A 17,054-nucleotide genomic window follows, 5' to 3' on the forward strand; every position below is an offset into this window, starting at 1 on the left:
TCCCTCACAATATGAGGCCCAATGGACCATAACGGCTTATTTATTAAGCCCAATACTGTTTTATAAAGATATGGATCAATACGCACCGTATGGTATATATACAAGAAACGTTATCACAGGTCCCTAAAGTTTGCATCTTTACTTGGTTTGTGTCCGGAATCAATTTCCTACAGGTAACTTTTATTGGTCGGGTAGCTCAATCGGTGGTTTCTGAGGTCTTCCCTTTCTCTGATAATCTCAAGGCGAGCTTTCAATTTTGTAAAGTTTTTAGCTTTAGGTTGTTGTTTGTATCGATCTCACTCGCAGAATCTGTGATCGGAATCTTCTGTTCTGGAGATTTCCGGTTAGTTGTATAGGAATTGGTTTCCAAGGATCTTACTGGGTTTGTTTCAAAAGGTGTGATTTTGCATGTTGTTGATGGTTCTTCGAAATTTAGGTTTATTTTCTGCTGCTGAGATTCGAAATTGAAGTCTTAGGTTTTTGATTATCTGTCAAAGTCACCGACTTTGATATTCATACTGGTCGGAATTGTTGCCCACAATTGATTATTGAAACCCTTAAATTAGAGAGTGCCCTTTTCTCTTTTCTGATTTTGGATCTCTTCTTCTAATTGACTTGTGTGACGCTTCTTTTCCTCTAGGTTGACACTTGGTTGCCATTCGTTAACTTAATCTTTTTGTGTACTACCACCAATAACTATGGTAAGTGTCTTCAATGGTTTCTTTTTTAAACTTTTATCTTTACTCTAGCTTAACTATCACTTACCTGTTCGTTTGTCTAAACCCTTGGGACTTACCACGATGCAGTTTTTCGACGGATACCATTATCATGGAACAACCTTTGAGCAGAGTTATCGTTGTTATCCGGCATCTTTTATCGACAAGGTTTGATTCCATCTCTCTACTTTTAGTTTAATACTCTCATAAGTGAATCTAAGAGTGCTATTTTGTACTGAGTGAGTTCTAAAAGAAAGCTCAGATCGAAGATCGGAATTCTGCATACTTGACTTGTTATTTCTTGTTTCTAATTTGTATATCATTTTCTTTTCCTGCAGCCACAAATTGAAAGTGGTGATAAGAGTAAGTCTTTCTATCTAGACATCAATGTTTGTTTCCATCTATATTGTTCAAGCCTGAAGTTTAATTTATGTTAATTCTTTTTTCAGTTATAATGCCACCATCAGCCCTTGATCGTCTAGGTATGCTCCCACTGGTTTTCTCTTTTGGGTTTGGTCTAATATTTGTTTAACTTAGAAAAATATCAAATCGCTAATATTGGGGACTTTCCAGCCTCTTTACATATTGACTATCCGATGCTGTTTGAGGTTCGTAATGCTGGAATTGAACGTGTTACGCACTGTGGAGTCCTTGAGTTCATTGCAGAAGAAGGAATGATTTACATGCCATATTGGGTAAGAATCAATTTCCTCTTTGATTGTGAATCGAAGTACTCTGGATCATGCGGCCTTACCAGACTGATTGTTTGCTATAATCCAGATGATGCAAAATCTGCTGCTGCAAGAAGGAGACATTGTGAGAGTTAGAAATGTCACTCTTCCTAAGGGAACTTACGTTAAATTACAACCCCACACAACAGACTTCCTGGATATATCCAACCCGAAAGCCATGTGAGTCTGACTTATTTTTACCCTCCCGTATTTGAGTTTTTGTCCTCATATAGTACTCTCTTCCCACATCATGTTGATTATTGCTTAGAGTATGTATTATATCCAAGTTCTTACTATCACTCTTTATATCTTGTTCCCAATATTCTCATGTGTCTTGCTGATGAATGAGTGAACTTTGCAGCTTGGAGACTGCTTTGAGAAATTATTCATGCCTAACCACTGGGGATAGCATTATGGTTCCATACAACAATAAGAAGTACTTCATAGATATAGTTGAAACAAAGCCTGCTAACGCAATCAGCATCATAGAAACAGACTGTGAGGTTGATTTCGCACCTCCCCTTGATTACAAGGAGCCTGAACGTCCCACAGCACCTGCTGCAGCTAAGGGTCCGGCTAAAGGTATGTATCCATGGACATGAAATCATCAGATGGATTTACTATCAGCTTCAAGGTGTTGGATTTTCATGAGTTCTTTTCTTTCCAAATTTCACAGCTGAGGAGGTTGTGACTGAACCTGAACCAAAGTTCAACCCTTTCACGGGATCTGGAAGACGGTTAGATGGGAGGCCTCTTGCCTATGAGCCGGCGCCAGCCTCTAGCTCAAAAGACAAACAGCCTGTTGTCGCTAATGGTAATGGACAGTCATCTGTAGCAAGTAGCTCAGAGAAAGCTACGCGAGCTCAGGGAAAGCTTGTATTTGGGGCCAACGCAAACCGTGCTCCAAAAGAAGCTGCTCCTAAAGTACGCATTCAAAGTTTATTGATAATTGACAAAACAAAAACTGCAATGGAATTGAGAGACAAATGCATATGATTGTTCCTCTCTTAATTTAATTTTTCAGGTTGGAGCTGCAAAGGAGACAAAGCAAGAGGAACAGGAGAAGAAAGACGAGCCCAAGTTTCAAGCTTTCTCTGGGAAGAAGTATTCATTGAGGGGTTGATCAACTCAGACAATCGGTCTGCTCAGTCTATTTATGATCCTCTCATGTTGTGTACTATATAAAGACTAAGAAAACAAATAAGTGAATAAATCTCTGGCTTGTCTTGACGAGGCTTGTTTTCTTTATCAGATTATGCCACTTTCTACAATTCTCTGCTCTTTTATAATCTTACTGCAGGATATTAGACTGAGCAACTCACTAACATAATTTGTTCATGAATTCGAAGCCATGCTCTTTGGCTCTTCAGAGGTGAAGTCATTGGCTGAAGAAGAGGGCCTGTGATTTGGAAAATGAAATTAACCAATGAACCAAGAACAATAGATGAGAAAGATGCTATGTCTGAGTTATAATATCCTCAACACATCTGAGATCACTGATTTCTGAGATATCACCGAAAACACTTGAACCATACATACATTCTCTGAGTTTTACTCAAAAAAGAAAGAAATATAGACGAAAAGAAAAGAGTATATTGTTTTTCTGTGACCAAAACCAATTCTACAACGATGGTCATGTGTGTCACCTTATTGCATAATGGCTCTGAGTGCATCCTTCACGTATTTGTACTTGAATTCAAAACCAAGCTCTTTGGCTCTTACAGGTAAAACCTTCTGTCCCTCCAGAACCACAGTGGCACCTTCTCCAAGTAAAGCTTTGAGTGCAAAGTCAGGAACTGGTAGCCACGATGGTCGGCTAAGAACGCTGCCTAGCTGCTGGCACATTTCCCCAAGCCTAACCGGATTCGGTGCAGTCCCATTAATAACTCCTGCCAACAACCAGCACCAATAGCGTTACACTTTATCCCTTGACCTATTCTTATGAGTTAACATAGAGGACAAGTATGTATGTATGTATGTATGTATGTATGTTGTTACCTTGATAAGATGGATTAGTGAGGGCCTCATAAATTAAGTTCACCAAGTCATCCACGTGAATCCAAGAGAACCTACACAATGAATTATGCAAAAATGATCTTCAAATCCGTAGAGAGCCATTCAATAGATAACCAGAAAAGCATCCAACGTTTACCATTGTTGTCCTGAACCCAGAGGTCCTCCAGCAAACATTTGGAAAAAGGGTATCATCATGGCTACAATGCACAAAAAGACTCTGGATGATCAGCAGAGTATCTAAGTCCTTCATAAACATATTACATTAGCGTGTGGGAGCGAACAGTATACGCACCCAAAGCTCCACCGTCTTTGCCAAGAACAACACCAATGCGGATAAGTGCCACTCTAACATCCTTATTCGCTTTCAATGCAGTTCCTTCCCATTCTCTGCAAACCTAAGTACACAAGTACATGTTTCAATTAAGAAGCAAATTCTTTGAACATAGACTTAAATCGACATCTATCACTGCTAAGTACATGGAGTTTTTTCAGGGTCATTAACTACAAAACGATTCAGAATTTGCAAGGAAATCTATTCTAAGACATTTACCTCTGCAAGATAGTCCTTCCCTGATGGACTATTTTCGTCGAATACTCCCGTCTCACTAGTACCTGACAGTTTAAAGAGTCGCGTTAGAACTCTTGTTGGCATGATCAGATTCACAAATGCAAACTTTGCTGGCTCCACATATAGGATTGAACAAACCATAGTAACCAACAGCCGTGGCGCTAACTAGAACGGTAGGCCTGGCTTCTGCTGGTGAATTATTGATTAAGTCAACAACCTTCATGTGGTTAATAAAAAATGAAACTTTTTTAATCAGGAAATCTCCTCAATAAGAGAAGCTTGGAGTCACAATCCAATGACAAGAGACAGTAATCACTAACTTTAGAGGTGATACGGATCCGGCTGTCTTTAATCTCTTTCTTGATCTGCAAAGCAAACAAAGATAAACTTACAGAAAAGAAAAAAGCATCAAACTTTAGAGAAAGATGCAAGAAGAAACTGACCTCTGGAGACCACCTTGTACTAATAGGCAGGCCTGCCAAGTTCACAACAGCAGTGGAGCCTTGTACACAGTTTTTCCAGTCAGATTCTTCTGCAATCACAATACCTGGGAAGTCCTTGGCTAAAGAAGACCATCAAGAACAAGATGAGTCAGATCAAAGACTGTATAACATAATTAATCACATATGAATCCTAGTAAAATAGAAGCAGAGTAGTCATTACCTTCTTACCAGGAAATATTTGCTCAGCTTTGGATTTCGAGCGTGTTAAGACACGGATAGAGTGATTATCTGCAAGATGAACATTGGTGTCAAGACTTGAAAACTCATAAGTGTTTAAAAACGTCATCACTAAAATAAAAGGTGAATCTTTTTACCAGCACGAAGTCTCTGAACCAATTTTCTCCCTATGAATCCAGTTGCTCCAGTTACTGACACTGTCATCTGATTTTCCTGGAAAAACACATTGAACAGAAAATCCTCTAGTGAACCACACATTTGGATACAGCTCCGGGTTTGATGCTTCAAAACTTGGTTCTTTGGGTCAAACAAACAATCTCCATAGTTTCCTTGTTCCAAGGTATATAATCCAATGCAATGGGATTATGGAAAAAAGTGGAGAACTTTGAATGAAATACCTTCTGGGATTTCTCGGAACTACACAGAACCATGAATCTCCTTGTCCCTGGCACCTAAAAATCCAAGAATTGATCATGAATATTCTTGTCCCGTAACAAATTAGAAGCAAAAGAAAGAAATTTTCACGAAATAAAAAAGTCAAAAACCCAAAATCACGTACAGAGATTGATGGAGGGACGAAAAGAGCAGAAGAGAGAGCGAAGGAGGAGGAAAGAGACGTTGTTGAGCAGAGAAGCTCCATCCTTTCGCTGAAACTGATCGTTAACACTGAGTGGTGGAGACACATATACGTATTTGCACGGAGACAACTAAAAAGGCCCTTAATGGGCTTTATGGATACAACACAGGCCCATTTGGTCCCATTTATGGTCCATGAGTGAGCCCAATGTGTGTGGTCTTTGAAGTCTGAGGAGAGACGGGGAGAGGACGAGAGTGTGTGAGAGAAAGAGATGGCGGCGATGCAGTGGTGCGGCGCTATAACACGACGGATTATGATGACGCAGCGAGCATTGACTTCTCCGGCGAGGTATTCTTCGTTATCTCCGGCGTCTGCAGCTCCGGCGATATCGGAAATGGATTTGTGTGGGAGAGGAGATAAGAAGACGAAGAAAGGGAAAAGATTCAAAGGATCGTACGGTAATTCGAGAGGGAAGAAGCAGAAGATGATTGAGAGAATCAAAGACAAGCTTGAGGTTCCCAGGTCTACTCCTTGGCCTCTTCCTTTCAAGCTCATCTGAATCTTGTTAGGGTTTTTTCTCTTTTGCCAACAAAAATGTCGCCTTTAATGGAGTTTTTTAAAAACTATTTGTATACTTGTTCTCATCATGAATCATTGAGTATAAACTCGTTTGTCTTCTCATGATCTGTGTGAAGTTTTTGGCCATTTAGATGCTTGAAATTGTCCTCTTTTGTTACCTTCACTTGTGATCAGAATCCATAGGTTTTTGGTGCAAAATCCAAATTTTAATTGAGGTTCCAATTTGCAAATGCCAATTTATGCACAAGATTGTTGATTTTCAGCATTTGTTCAAAGCTAGAGAGTGTGAAGTCATAAGCTTTGATTGTCTTTTCCTTTTAGTATCTGTTCCTCTTAATCCTTATCACAATAGGATATCTAAAATATTCTTTGACTTCGGCTTTACGGGCTTCACAGGCTTGGTCCGCTGTCTTGCTTCCCAAATTACCTCAATATGTTGTCTAATTAGTTGGTTTGTAGGTAGATTATAGAAACTGAAGCGCATCTGATACGGTTGTATGAATATGTGTGTCGCTTTGGTTGAATGTAGGATTGCAAGATATGGCTTGAGAGAATAGTGACTCTCAGATTTAGAGTATTGTGAGATGTTTGAATACCACCCACCTTGTAGTTCACAATTGATAATGGCGAGTCACTTTTTTTATTTCGTTGAATGTTTTATATGAATCTTAGATAACTAGGAGAAGAGAGTTCACAGAAAGTCAGAAAGTTTTCTAATCTAGTTTGCTGTTCTCTTGTGAAGAACTAGTTCCACGAGATTGTATCGAGTAAAATTGTTGTTGCTCTCTGGAATTGGATTCTAACAAATTCGACAGATATTTTTACGGCTTTTATGTAACTGCTGATGATGAATTGATGATCATAGGTTTGCTCATATATCTCTGTTTTAGAAAGTGTGATATTTTGACTCTTCGTTTATTTTTGACTGATTTTCAGTTGTTGAACTTTGGATTCCATCGTCTATTACCGCTCTCTGTAGGATTTTTCAGTATCAAAAGACTGTTGTTTTAAGTTTTAACCGATGCAAAAAGGTAAGCAACTCCATGTTACATGTTAGAAAGCATGTAACTTATACCATAGTTTTAACACTTACAAAACGATAGTGTTTAGAAACTGATAATTCTTTTCGGCTCATTGGGATTCAGAAAAGTAGTTCCGATCGGTTAAACAAATTCGGTTCGATATTGGATCAATGTCACACACACGTGAAGAGATGTTTCCTTGTGCTAAAATAGGAAATGAGTTGATATCACATAACCCACAAGACTTACCATTGAAGAAAAAAACATCAGGATCAGATAAAGTCTGCTTCCAAATTAAAAAACCTCATTAAAGCAAAAGACACAGAGAGATCCCCTTAAGCTGCGGAAACATCTAAGAATCCTTTTCATCAAACACTCAACACCTAGAAGATTTACACATACAACCTTAACACTCATTAAATGAACGTGTTTGCCTAATAAAATTAGAAAAGCGTGGTCATGCTTTTTCTCCAGTTAAGAGATCTCCGAGTTGTCGGGAGCGGAGGCGTGAAGCTCAGACCAAACATCTCCTTCATAGCTCTTCCTTGCTCCACGAACCTAACCAGCTTTGCTACGACGGCTGCACTTTCCACCACATGGGTTATGTCATTGGGTTTACTCCAGAGCTGGTTCGCTAGCTGCAACCGCCGGCGTTTCGAGTTTACAGCGATCCCAAACTTCTGGTAAAGTCTCTTCCTTTCCTCTCCAGTGAACCTCTTTCCTACAAGCTTGCTTAGCATCCGTCTCTCCCTGTGAAGCGCCTTCAGGCTACAGCAAAAACCAGACACGCGGTTCACAAGACATTAGCTGTTTGCTGCGGATGCAAACACAAATGCTCAGAGTACTTACCTTGAAGCTATTGTGAGTGTTTGTCCTCTTTCAAAGGCATGGTTTCCCTGAGAGAAGCTTTCTTTCATAAAGGAGAGTTTTCTTAGCTCTACTCCGATGTATATGGAATCCGCTTGATCTCCCGTGAAGAGTAAGAAGAAATATGTTCTATGCACCAACGAGACATGACATGTCTGCCACAGCCCCAAAATTTGTTCTCTCTGCCTCTCGAACTCCTCCGACCAGTTTGTCATTGTCCCAGATACCTCTTCTTCCATAGCGTCCACACCAATGTCCTTTCCCATTTTCCTTGAATTCTCAGGATCCGAAACCTAAAACACAAAGCTCCACATAAGAAGTTGAATCTTTTGTAGCAAAAGAAAGAGAGGACCATATAATATATGAAGAGAGTTTTTAACGGTTTTTACCATCTCCTTCAGCCCTTCAACAAATGACCGGATGCTGGTGATACCTCCATCTTCTCCCACCAATGGTGTTCCAATGCTGTGAGCCTCAGTGGAATCACTTCCGCGAGAAGACATTGAATCGTTCCTCAATAATTTCCCACCAGAACTGAACTCTAAATCAGGAAACGCAACACCATGACCCTCCGGTCTTCCACGGTAGTCTGCCTCCAGGGCATCAGGAGGAGTGCTTGTGCCCGGCATGGTATCTCCACGGCTCCAACTCTTCCTCCTCCTGACGCTTCTAACACTTGACGGGATCCTGTGTTGAGCAATACCTGTTCCACCGTTTGCATCTGCGTTGTGGCCCAGAAGTGTTTCTGCGTCTGTCCTTTCTTCACTGCTGTTATTAATGTCACTGGTCGATTCTTCCATCTCAATGCATTGTACCTCTTTGCAGTATTCTTCTGATTGATCTCCTGAATGCCTAGGCAACATTTCCTCCTCCAGATCATCATCAGAGTGAGACCTAACATGAGCTCTTGCAGTCGACAGAGGCGTTGACGTCCCATCTGATATGAAACTGGTCCTGTCTGGATCAACCACGCCTGATATCTCTGACACTGAACCATCCTCCCACTTGTTGGTACGGTTACGGAAATGTGGAGTTCCAGCCTTTTAAAGATAAAAAGAACAAACAAACGGTTGAGCTAAAAATGCTTTTGAAATGTAAAAGATTATTGGATAAACTGTCAATTGAACTGAGATACCTTCGAAGACTCATCGTGTTCCACCATCTTCATAAAATCTTCAAGCCGAGATTGAGCAATATCCCGCTGTTTTGTCATTTCCGCAAGCTGCTTCTCCATCTGCACGACATCATAGCTTGATTCGAATAAATCCAACTAAACAAAAATCAACCAACTAACTCATGCCAAAAGATCTGTTGAAACTACTTCTGGGTTTCACAAAAGCACAAACCTTTTGTATCTGAAGATCTTTCTTTCTCAGCGTAACCCCACAATCGCAGCTTGAGGTTGCAGGGACTGGGTTTCTCAGCTCGCTCTCGAGCCTGGCTAGCTCACGCTGTAGTTGCTTCACCAAAGCCTTGTCTGACATAACAACATTGATCTGTGCTTTGGTAGTGACTTCCTTGGCACAGCAAGCAAACAAGAGAGTGTTTCTAGTCTGCTCCACATGACTCCTCGCTGGACTCAGTGTGCATACTATGGCGGTTCTTGCATTACCTCCCAAGCACGGCTGAAGAATGCGTGTGAGCTTGGAGTCTCTATAGTTGATGTGTCCTTGTCTTCCGTTGCTGCATCATGTTGACAGTCTTTATATTAATGCACATTAAGTTTCAGAAAGACAAATAGAGATGCTTGTGAAATCCGAGTTTTGTTTTGTCAGTATCACTTCCACACCTTAGTTTGCGTATCACGGTTCCTAGAGTCAGCAAGCTTCGATTGATATGACAACCCTCCTTAAGTCTTGCACCAGCTGATAAGGCCTGCGATGCACGCTCGCTCCCCGCCAAATCAATAAAATTCTGAACATGAGAAACAATGAGCACAAATAAGATTATTGGCAAAGCGTAGAACCTTAAGACCCAATAGTAGATAAAACAGATGAGAACATACCACACTCGCCATGAGAGTGGTTGAGTTTTCTTTGCCTAAGAACTCACGAGCAGAGCTTTCAACTGTCTACAAAAGGTTAACAATTTAGATAAGGCACAGAGCAAAAAAAAATGGAAACCTTAGATCCAGTTATAGAAAAGAGCTTTACTAGTTTGATAATTTGATGAGATCTTGAACTTCTCTCATTTAGTGAAGTTTCACCAATCTTCCGTTGTGCTGGAATAAGAACAATAAGAAGTACAGAAACATTATGAGAGATATTTTTAAGACAACATTTTATACAGAATAACCTGAGTTGCAAATCCTGAGCAAACTACATAACTATCAGCTCGTTTGTAAATTGTAGTAACAGAAAATAGGTGGACTATTTGAGATTATAACCTTCACAAACTGAGATAAGATCCTTCAAATGGTTCCAGTCTCTCAGGGTTTCCTCTGTGGCTTTTTCAACGACGGCCCCTTTCTAAATGGAAGAAGAAGAACAACACGAGAAGAGAGTCACACAACATTATTAACAAAAAGAACTTGCAATAAGGAGAGAACAAAAATCTTTCACCTCAGGGTCATCTCGTAGCCTCAGTGGTGTACTATCTGGGCTGAGAAGATCTCGGATGGCCTCATTGTAGATCTCTATAGCCGAAAATTTCACAACAAATGCCCTATCTTTATGCTGCAGCGTCCAGTTCAATTAGTGAAAACGGGGAGGAATTTTTATCAACGTAGTATGCAAAAAAATCAGACTTAATTTTTGGCAGTACCTTAAATATATAATCAAATATGTCAGCCACAGCAAACTCAGTTATACCAGACATGGTATATGTCTTTCCACTGCTCGTCTGACCATACGCGAAAATGCTAGCTGGGAAACAATAATTGTTGAATCACTTAGCTTTCCATGCGATTGATGTCTACATCATTACAACAATAAAGGAAGCTTACAATTAATTCCTTTGACAACCGAGAGAGCAACTTCCTTAGGGCCATCTTCGTAAACTTGTCTGGTTGGGCATTCACCTCGGTAAACTCTATCTGTCAGCAAAAGGTCAAAAAGAGAAATGGGTATCCAAATCAACTCATGGATGTTATGTACAAGTGTGAATTTCACAGGAACAAGGCAGGGTAGAATTAAGTGTATCGAACAGGTTGGAACAGTTCAAAGAAACCAAAAACTGAAGTTGATTTATGTACATAGAAGATATTTAAACTAAAAACACCACTACAATTCTTACCAAATGAGTATGCAGAAGGAAAAGTTGAGCCCTCACGCAACGTGTTTCTGTACAATACGGTGGTGTCGTTGATGCATTCCCAATCCGCAGCTTCATTAGCCAAGATCTCTTTGTCATTCAGAGGTCTCAGTCTCACCAGAACCAATATCTTCTCTTCCCGGGCAACATGCACCTGTGTCTTCTCCATTTTCTTCAGCTCTTCTCCAGCAATCGCTCCCATTGCTCACTGGTCAAATCACAATGATGCACAATGAGCTCATTTCATTCATATTTTAAGGATTGCTGAAAGCTATCAAGAACAGAATAGATCTGAGAAGAGACCAAAAGAGTCCTTACTTTCCAACCATAAAGAAATGATAAAGGAAACATGAACAGTTAAACAAAGCAAACTCAGAGTATGTCGATTACACTGTAGTTAAACACTAGAATTCAAAGTTTCTTCAACACACTGCTTAAACAGAAAGAAAAAGAAACCGAAAGAGAGATGACTTATTACTTATTAATAGGAAGGGATATTGTAATTAGAATAGCAAAATAGAGTTTACTTAGAAGGTGATCAACCTTTAACTGAAGAACAAACAACAAAAAAGACTAGCGACTTTATTCTTTAGTGGTCACCCACTATGCTTGAAAACGAAGTCATGTATAATCAATCTAAAGTTTCTTTAAAGAAAATATAAGTAACAAAAGGTCCCGCAAATGACAAACCACACCTTCTCTGTTTAAACATATCTCTATATATTAATGGAAAAGAAAGAACTTATAAAGGAAAAGTTATCATCATATTCAAAGTAGTTTGATTGTAATCTTACACACGCAAAAGCAGACAGAACAAAAAAAGATAGGAATTTAATAACTAACAATAAATTGTTGTATCCTCTCCAAAGTCTATGTCACCAGCGCACTTGAGTTATCATAATAATGAAACAAAGGAAAAACAAAAGTCTAAGTTAACATTAAAAGGAATCATGACTAATTCAATATAATATTTGATTTTGACTTGAATGCAAGATACCCCACATCTTGAAATCTAATAAACCCTAAATCTTCACTTGTTCATACACAATGTATAGTATAATTTGTGTGCTAGATGAGTGAAAGAAGGCTTTACCTTGTGAGTTTTGTTGTCTTCTTCTTCTTCAAAGTGATTCTTGAGAAGCTCTTCAAATCTGCAACATCCACTACAGATTTCAGTATTAAAACACATACACAGAACCAATTTTTGAGAAATTTAATAAACCCTAGATATAAAATTCTGAATCTATCAATAAAAAAAGAAACTCCACAAAAATTACCAAAAATAGCAATCTCGATCTAGAAAAATAGGGAGAAAAAGGAACACTTGACCCTAAATAATTCCTAGCTTCAAGCTGGTCAAAATGTCAGATAAAGCAACACTTAAATCCAAATAAAAATCAGAAATTGGAGGAGAAATTTGAGAACTCGTGGAATTGGAAACTCAAAGAAGAACCAGCCAGGATCTCTATCACACTAGTGCGAAAAACACGGAGAGAAAGAGAGAAAACCACAGTACCCTTCTTCTTCTTCTTCGTCTGGTTACTCCATCACCATGCTGCTGCTTCGTCGTCGTCGTCTATCTGTAGAAATTGGCCATTGGCTCTCACAGTGTGAAGGAAGAGGGACCAATGGGCATTGATTTGGTCCCGCAAATCTCGTAGCGAAGCGCCTCTTCTCTCTCTCTCTCCTTTCTATTTGTTGAACCGAGAGAGTGCGGTGGAAGGAAGATACCTTTTGAAATACCTAATTTACCCCTGGAAACGTTGTCGGGAATCTGATAAAGCCCTGCCACGTTGGCTTTTCGTTTTTAAAATATTTATTGCGATAATATTTCTCAGTTACGCCTACCGACACGTGGCACGAGGACCGCTCCTTTATAGCCGTTGAAAGGTACGGAGCCAAACCAAGGGTTTCTCAGACTCTCTCCACCATCAAGAGGCTCTCTTATATAATACTCCAGCTTTATTTTACAACTTTTTTGATTAATATTTTGCTCATATATTACTACTGAGTACTGACATACCATTTTACCGAACAAACGTGAAATTAGTTAAATAGCGAAAATCACGGATTGCTTTTTCTATTTTTGTCGGTCCATTTTATCATAAGACGTATTTTTTTTTATTAAAATAAACCAAAAATAAATAAAGTCAACTCATTAACCATGATTCCATAATCTCTCATCTTTTTTCCTTCCCTCGAGTCATAAACCCTAATCAACTGTAATTAATGCTCCATGTGCTAAATAGTAACATAACTAACATTCCAATTTTATCCGCAAACCCAATTTACAAATTAGTAACAACACATTTATTTTACTATTAATCGGTAACTTATTATCTAATGTGTTTATGACTTAACTACCTAAAACGTAAATTTAAATCCAATGTATAAATTGGTAACATAATTACGTAAACTTTGACCTGAAATCCCATGGTCTAAGTTGGTAAGTGAGAACAAAAAAGTTACTTTGTTGGGAAAAAAAGTAAGGTAAGTATAGGACATGTTTTGATTAAATCTACCTATTAAACAAGCTTAAAAGAGTAAGTTTTTTTTTTTTTTTTTTTTTTTAAGAGTAAGGCAGTGAATGGTGACTTAATGGCAGTGCGGTTTCCAAGCACTTTTTGAATAACGTACATATGTTCTCCAATCAAGCTAACTATAAGAGCATGATTATAGGTGGGTTCTTAGTATTTGCTCTTAGCAATATTTAAATAATTTATTTGTAAAAGTGATTGTTAAGAGATAATATTTTTGAGTTAAGATTTTTGTGTGATTAATGGTAGGCTCTTAACATGTGGTTCTTAAAAAAAAAAATTAATATAAAACAAAAATTCATAATTATAGAAAATTTAATAATTGTTACAAATTAAAAAAATTATAACATACATGAGATACAATTTATAACATACATAACATAAAGCATAAATGTTTTAAACTTAATTTCTGGAATATTTTGTCCATATATGCTCGACCAAATCATTCTTCAATTGTTGATGCATACCTCGATCACGAACTCGAGCTCTATTGGTCATCATTCCGAAGAAATTTGAAGGCATATCTGTAGAATATGTGAAATCCACCCGTGAACTTCCTGTAGATTCCGCTTGTTCGAATTCGGTCGTATCAAACAGAGTATACCCATCTCGTTCGTCTTCTACTATCATATTGTGAAGTATTATACATGCTCGCATAATATTTCCTATTTTTACCTTATCCCAAAGAAGAGCCGGATTTTTGATAATGGCAAATCGAGCTTGCAAAACTCCAAAAGCACGCTCGACATCTTTACGGCAAGCTTCTTGATGGGTTGCAAATAAAGATGCTTTCTCAGTTTGTGGAAGTGAAATAGATTGGATAAAGGTAGCCCATTTAGGATAAATGCCATCCGTGAGATAGTAACCCAAATTATACTCGTTCCCGTTGACTGTATAATTCACTGCTGGTGCTCGCCCTTTTAAGATGTCATCAAAAACCGGAGAGCGATCTAGAATATTGATATCGTTTAAAGTACCTGGCGGTCCAAAAAACGCATGCCATATCCAAAGATCTTGGGAAGCTACAGCCTCTAAAACGATCGTTGGTTTTCCAGAGGCACGTGTATATTGTCCTTTCCAAGAGGTAGGGCAATTCTTCCACTCCCAATGCATACAATCAATGCTTCCCATCATCCCGGGAAATCCTCGAATCTCTCCAATAACGAGTAGCCGTTGAAGATCTTCTGCAGTGGGTTGTCGTAAGTATTCATCTCCAAAGCAATAAATAATTCCGTCAACAAAATGTTCCATGCACTTCATCGAAGTGGTTGCACCAATCCGCAGGTATTCGTCAACCGCATCAGCCGCTAAACCATATGCAAGCATACGAATTGCTGCTGTACACTTCTGTAGTGTAGATAAACCGTTTCTTCCTGTAGCATCTCTTTTTTGTTGAAAGAATGGAATTGTGGAGAGGCGATCAACAACTCGCATGAATAATGGCTTATTCATTCTAAAACGGCGTCTGAATAGATTAGGAGGGAAAGTTGGATTTTCTGCGAAATAATCGTTCCATAACTGGATGTGTCCTTCTTCTCGATTTCTTTCAATATGGACTCGTTTTTTCCTCGGTTTTGCGGCTTGCTGACGATCACCGTAAGAATCCAAAGAATTATCCAACGCTTGCTGGAAAGCATTGGATAAAGCATTAGATAATTCTTCGTCCAACGCTTCTTCGAAATTGTAATTGGAAGATGAAGCCATTTTGTATGTATAATTTTTAGGAAGAAACAGATTTGGGTTTAGAACAAGATATTGAAGTGAAAAGAAATAGAAGATGGTATTTGCTTATGGAATAAATTATGGTTTAGAATTGGTTTTAGATAAGTAATTGGTTGTGGTTCAACGATTTGGATTTCTTTTGTTGTGAGTTTGTAAGAAAAAGTAGACTGAGGAGAAGAGATAATTCATAGTAACATGAAACTTGTGATATTTATAGGCAATGTTCTCAAATAATACATGGTTACAAAGCATTTGTGACTTGTGGTACAAATCAATTTATTACTTGTGGTTACAAAGAAGTGAACAAATACGCTTGGTCCGTGACCAAAGAGAGAGTATCAAGTGGTCCAAAAGCTTGCTGGAAACTTGTGGTTACAAAGAAGTCTTGTGGTGTCCAAGTACAGATTCAGACTTGTCCTCTTCTTCTCCTTTCACGTGAACCTGCACATAATTCATACGAAGTTATTGCAAAAACCAGAAGTTAAAAGACATGAAAGAAATCGAAACATAAACAAAAAGATACAAAGCCAAATTGAAACATAAAGACATAAAACAAATTGAAACATAAACTTCATTTAGCAAACATAAACCAGAAATACAACCACAATTTCAAATTGAAACATAAACATAAAGACAGAAATCCAAGCAAGAAATTAAAAGCATAGACATAAATATAAAGACAGAAATACATGAGAGACATTCAAAGCAAAATATCCCTAATTAACTTTGTCTTTAGTTCTTCTTCAATTTCAGTTAGAGGATCTTTTTTAGAAAAGAGAGATTCTAGCAACTTCTGGTTAGAATGTTCCTTTTTCAAGGCATGTTCTTGCTGCTTCAAAGCAAACTCTTTTTGCCTTATCTCCCATAAAGCCTGAATCCTTTCTACAGCCAGCCCTTCTTCTTCTACAAGTGGTGTAGTTGTGGCAGTCTTTTTGCCTTTCGCCTTGGCTGCCTTAACACCAGCAGGACGAGATTGAGATGCTTGAGACTCATTGTGGGCTTGGGAAGCTTCAGAATCTACCTTTCTTCTTTTATGCTTGTCAGTGGATTTAGTGGACTGCTCTTGACACCACTTCTGCTCATTCCTCAACGCTCTCCATGCATGCTCCAAGTTGAACTTATTGTCGTAGTCAGCCTCAAATATCTGATGCGCAAGCTTAATGAGATCGTCATCATTCATACCACTTGACACCTGTCCTGCTGCAGCTTGGAAAGAACCCACAAACTTACAAACTTGCTCATTTATCTTTGCCCACCTTTGTTTAAAGTGGGTTGGCTCTCTCTTTTTCTGACCAGATATATTGGGACTTGTAGCATAATATGCTGCAATCCTCTTCCAAAAGGCTATTCCTCTTTGCTCATTGCCAATAATGGCATCCTTACTCGTGTTCAGCCAAGCAGAGATTAAGACTAAATCTTCTTCACTTGTCCACTTGTTCCTCTTTCTTGGTGTGGATTTAGCTTTGGCGCTTCCACCTTGACTTGTAGCTTCTGTCCATTGGGTGCTGTAGGCAGGGAGTTCAGATTCACCAAGTCTAATACTTGGTGATGCTGACTCATAAGTATTGGAGAAAGGACTAGGCGTTTCTGGTTGACTTGTTAACAGATCCATGAAGTTTCCAGAGTTGGTATATGGATTCATTTAGAGAGTGAGTGTTTAAAGAAAAGGAAAGAAAGAGTTTACAAAAGGAATGAAAGAGTTTACAAAAGGAATGAAAGAGATCTGCTGGGATAATTAAAGATTGCTGAAGGAGGGTAGAGCTAAAAATTGCTAGGATAATGGAAAA

At 38.7% G+C, this 17,054-nt stretch overlaps 4 protein-coding genes across 10 annotated transcripts; 2 read left to right on the plus strand and 2 right to left on the minus strand.

The window, feature by feature from the left end:
• Window positions 1-124: 124 nt before the first annotated feature.
• LOC9316439 (ubiquitin fusion degradation protein 1 homolog) lies at window positions 125-2,698 on the plus strand. Of its 4 annotated transcripts, none has more exons than XM_021029336.1 (10): window positions 125-396; window positions 641-701; window positions 807-884; window positions 1,055-1,079; window positions 1,166-1,198; window positions 1,290-1,411; window positions 1,497-1,627; window positions 1,809-2,029; window positions 2,124-2,371; window positions 2,472-2,698. In XM_021029336.1, exons 2-10 carry the CDS (start codon window positions 699-701, stop codon window positions 2,568-2,570), a joined length of 960 nt encoding a protein of 319 aa, XP_020884995.1. In that variant the 5' UTR covers window positions 125-396; window positions 641-698; the 3' UTR covers window positions 2,571-2,698. The 4 variants fall into 4 exon arrangements, with proteins under 4 accessions (XP_020884995.1, XP_020884997.1, XP_020884996.1 ...); XM_021029338.1 differs by having other exon boundaries at window positions 126-173; XM_021029337.1 differs by having other exon boundaries at window positions 136-242.
• A 190-nt stretch (window positions 2,699-2,888) lies between these two features.
• Window positions 2,889-5,411, minus strand: LOC9314609 (epimerase family protein SDR39U1 homolog, chloroplastic). 2 transcript variants are annotated; one of them, XR_002332760.1, is made up of 12 exons: window positions 5,271-5,359; window positions 5,110-5,163; window positions 4,849-4,924; window positions 4,695-4,762; window positions 4,475-4,593; window positions 4,352-4,396; window positions 4,170-4,248; window positions 4,014-4,075; window positions 3,756-3,858; window positions 3,600-3,660; window positions 3,446-3,516; window positions 2,889-3,336 (listed from the first exon to the last, which is right to left on the minus strand). XR_002332760.1 is itself a non-coding variant. In XM_002880326.2 (12 exons), exons 1-12 carry the CDS (start codon window positions 5,394-5,396, stop codon window positions 3,095-3,097), a joined length of 1,098 nt encoding a protein of 365 aa, XP_002880372.2. In that variant the 5' UTR covers window positions 5,397-5,411; the 3' UTR covers window positions 2,889-3,094. The 2 variants fall into 2 exon arrangements, 1 of the variants encoding a protein (XP_002880372.2); XM_002880326.2 differs by having other exon boundaries at window positions 4,703-4,762; window positions 5,271-5,411.
• Window positions 5,412-5,514: 103 nt separating this feature from the next.
• On the plus strand, window positions 5,515-6,024 carry LOC9316440 (30S ribosomal protein S31, mitochondrial). Its single transcript, XM_021029346.1, has one exon. It carries the CDS (start codon window positions 5,560-5,562, stop codon window positions 5,845-5,847), a length of 288 nt encoding a protein of 95 aa, XP_020885005.1. The 5' UTR covers window positions 5,515-5,559; the 3' UTR covers window positions 5,848-6,024.
• A 1,064-nt stretch (window positions 6,025-7,088) lies between these two features.
• On the minus strand, window positions 7,089-12,734 carry LOC9314610 (kinesin-like protein KIN-7E). Of its 3 annotated transcripts, XM_021028667.1 has the most exons (15): window positions 12,525-12,734; window positions 12,102-12,159; window positions 10,991-11,216; window positions 10,701-10,790; window positions 10,520-10,620; window positions 10,318-10,431; window positions 10,143-10,224; window positions 9,910-9,977; window positions 9,762-9,827; window positions 9,546-9,670; window positions 9,103-9,439; window positions 8,892-8,990; window positions 8,146-8,796; window positions 7,739-8,049; window positions 7,089-7,657 (listed from the first exon to the last, which is right to left on the minus strand). In XM_021028667.1, exons 3-15 carry the CDS (start codon window positions 11,208-11,210, stop codon window positions 7,333-7,335), a joined length of 2,589 nt encoding a protein of 862 aa, XP_020884326.1. In that variant the 5' UTR covers window positions 11,211-11,216; window positions 12,102-12,159; window positions 12,525-12,734; the 3' UTR covers window positions 7,089-7,332. The 3 variants fall into 3 exon arrangements, with proteins under 3 accessions (XP_020884326.1, XP_020884327.1, XP_020884328.1); XM_021028668.1 differs by lacking the exon at window positions 12,525-12,734 and having other exon boundaries at window positions 7,115-7,657; window positions 12,102-12,171; XM_021028669.1 differs by lacking the exons at window positions 12,102-12,159; window positions 12,525-12,734 and adding an exon at window positions 11,327-11,425 and having other exon boundaries at window positions 7,115-7,657.
• Window positions 12,735-17,054: the final 4,320 nt, after the last annotated feature.

Source organism: Arabidopsis lyrata (assembly GCF_000004255.2).
Source record: "Arabidopsis lyrata subsp. lyrata unplaced genomic scaffold ARALYscaffold_4, whole genome shotgun sequence".
NCBI lineage: Eukaryota > Viridiplantae > Streptophyta > Magnoliopsida > Brassicales > Brassicaceae > Arabidopsis > Arabidopsis lyrata.

Coding starts and splice junctions, on each gene's coding strand:
- LOC9316439 (XM_021029336.1), top strand. Junction 885..1,054: donor CGGCATCTTTTATCGACAAG/GTTTGATTCCAT, acceptor CTTTTCCTGCAG/CCACAAATTGAAAGTGGTGA. Junction 2,030..2,123: donor AGCTAAGGGTCCGGCTAAAG/GTATGTATCCAT, acceptor CAAATTTCACAG/CTGAGGAGGTTGTGACTGAA.
- LOC9314609 (XM_002880326.2), bottom strand. CDS start 5,396: ATGTGTCTCCACCACTCAGTGTTAACGATCAGTTTCAGCGAAAGGATG. Junction 4,397..4,474: donor GTACAAGGTGGTCTCCAGAG/GTCAGTTTCTTC, acceptor TTTGCTTTGCAG/ATCAAGAAAGAGATTAAAGA. Junction 3,337..3,445: donor CACTAATCCATCTTATCAAG/GTAACAACATAC, acceptor GGTTGTTGGCAG/GAGTTATTAATGGGACTGCA.
- LOC9316440 (XM_021029346.1), top strand. CDS start 5,560: ATGGCGGCGATGCAGTGGTGCGGCGCTATAACACGACGGATTATGATG.
- LOC9314610 (XM_021028667.1), bottom strand. CDS start 11,210: ATGGGAGCGATTGCTGGAGAAGAGCTGAAGAAAATGGAGAAGACACAG. Junction 9,978..10,142: donor TCTTATCTCAGTTTGTGAAG/GTTATAATCTCA, acceptor TTCTTATTCCAG/CACAACGGAAGATTGGTGAA. Junction 7,658..7,738: donor ACACTCACAATAGCTTCAAG/GTAAGTACTCTG, acceptor TTTTTGCTGTAG/CCTGAAGGCGCTTCACAGGG.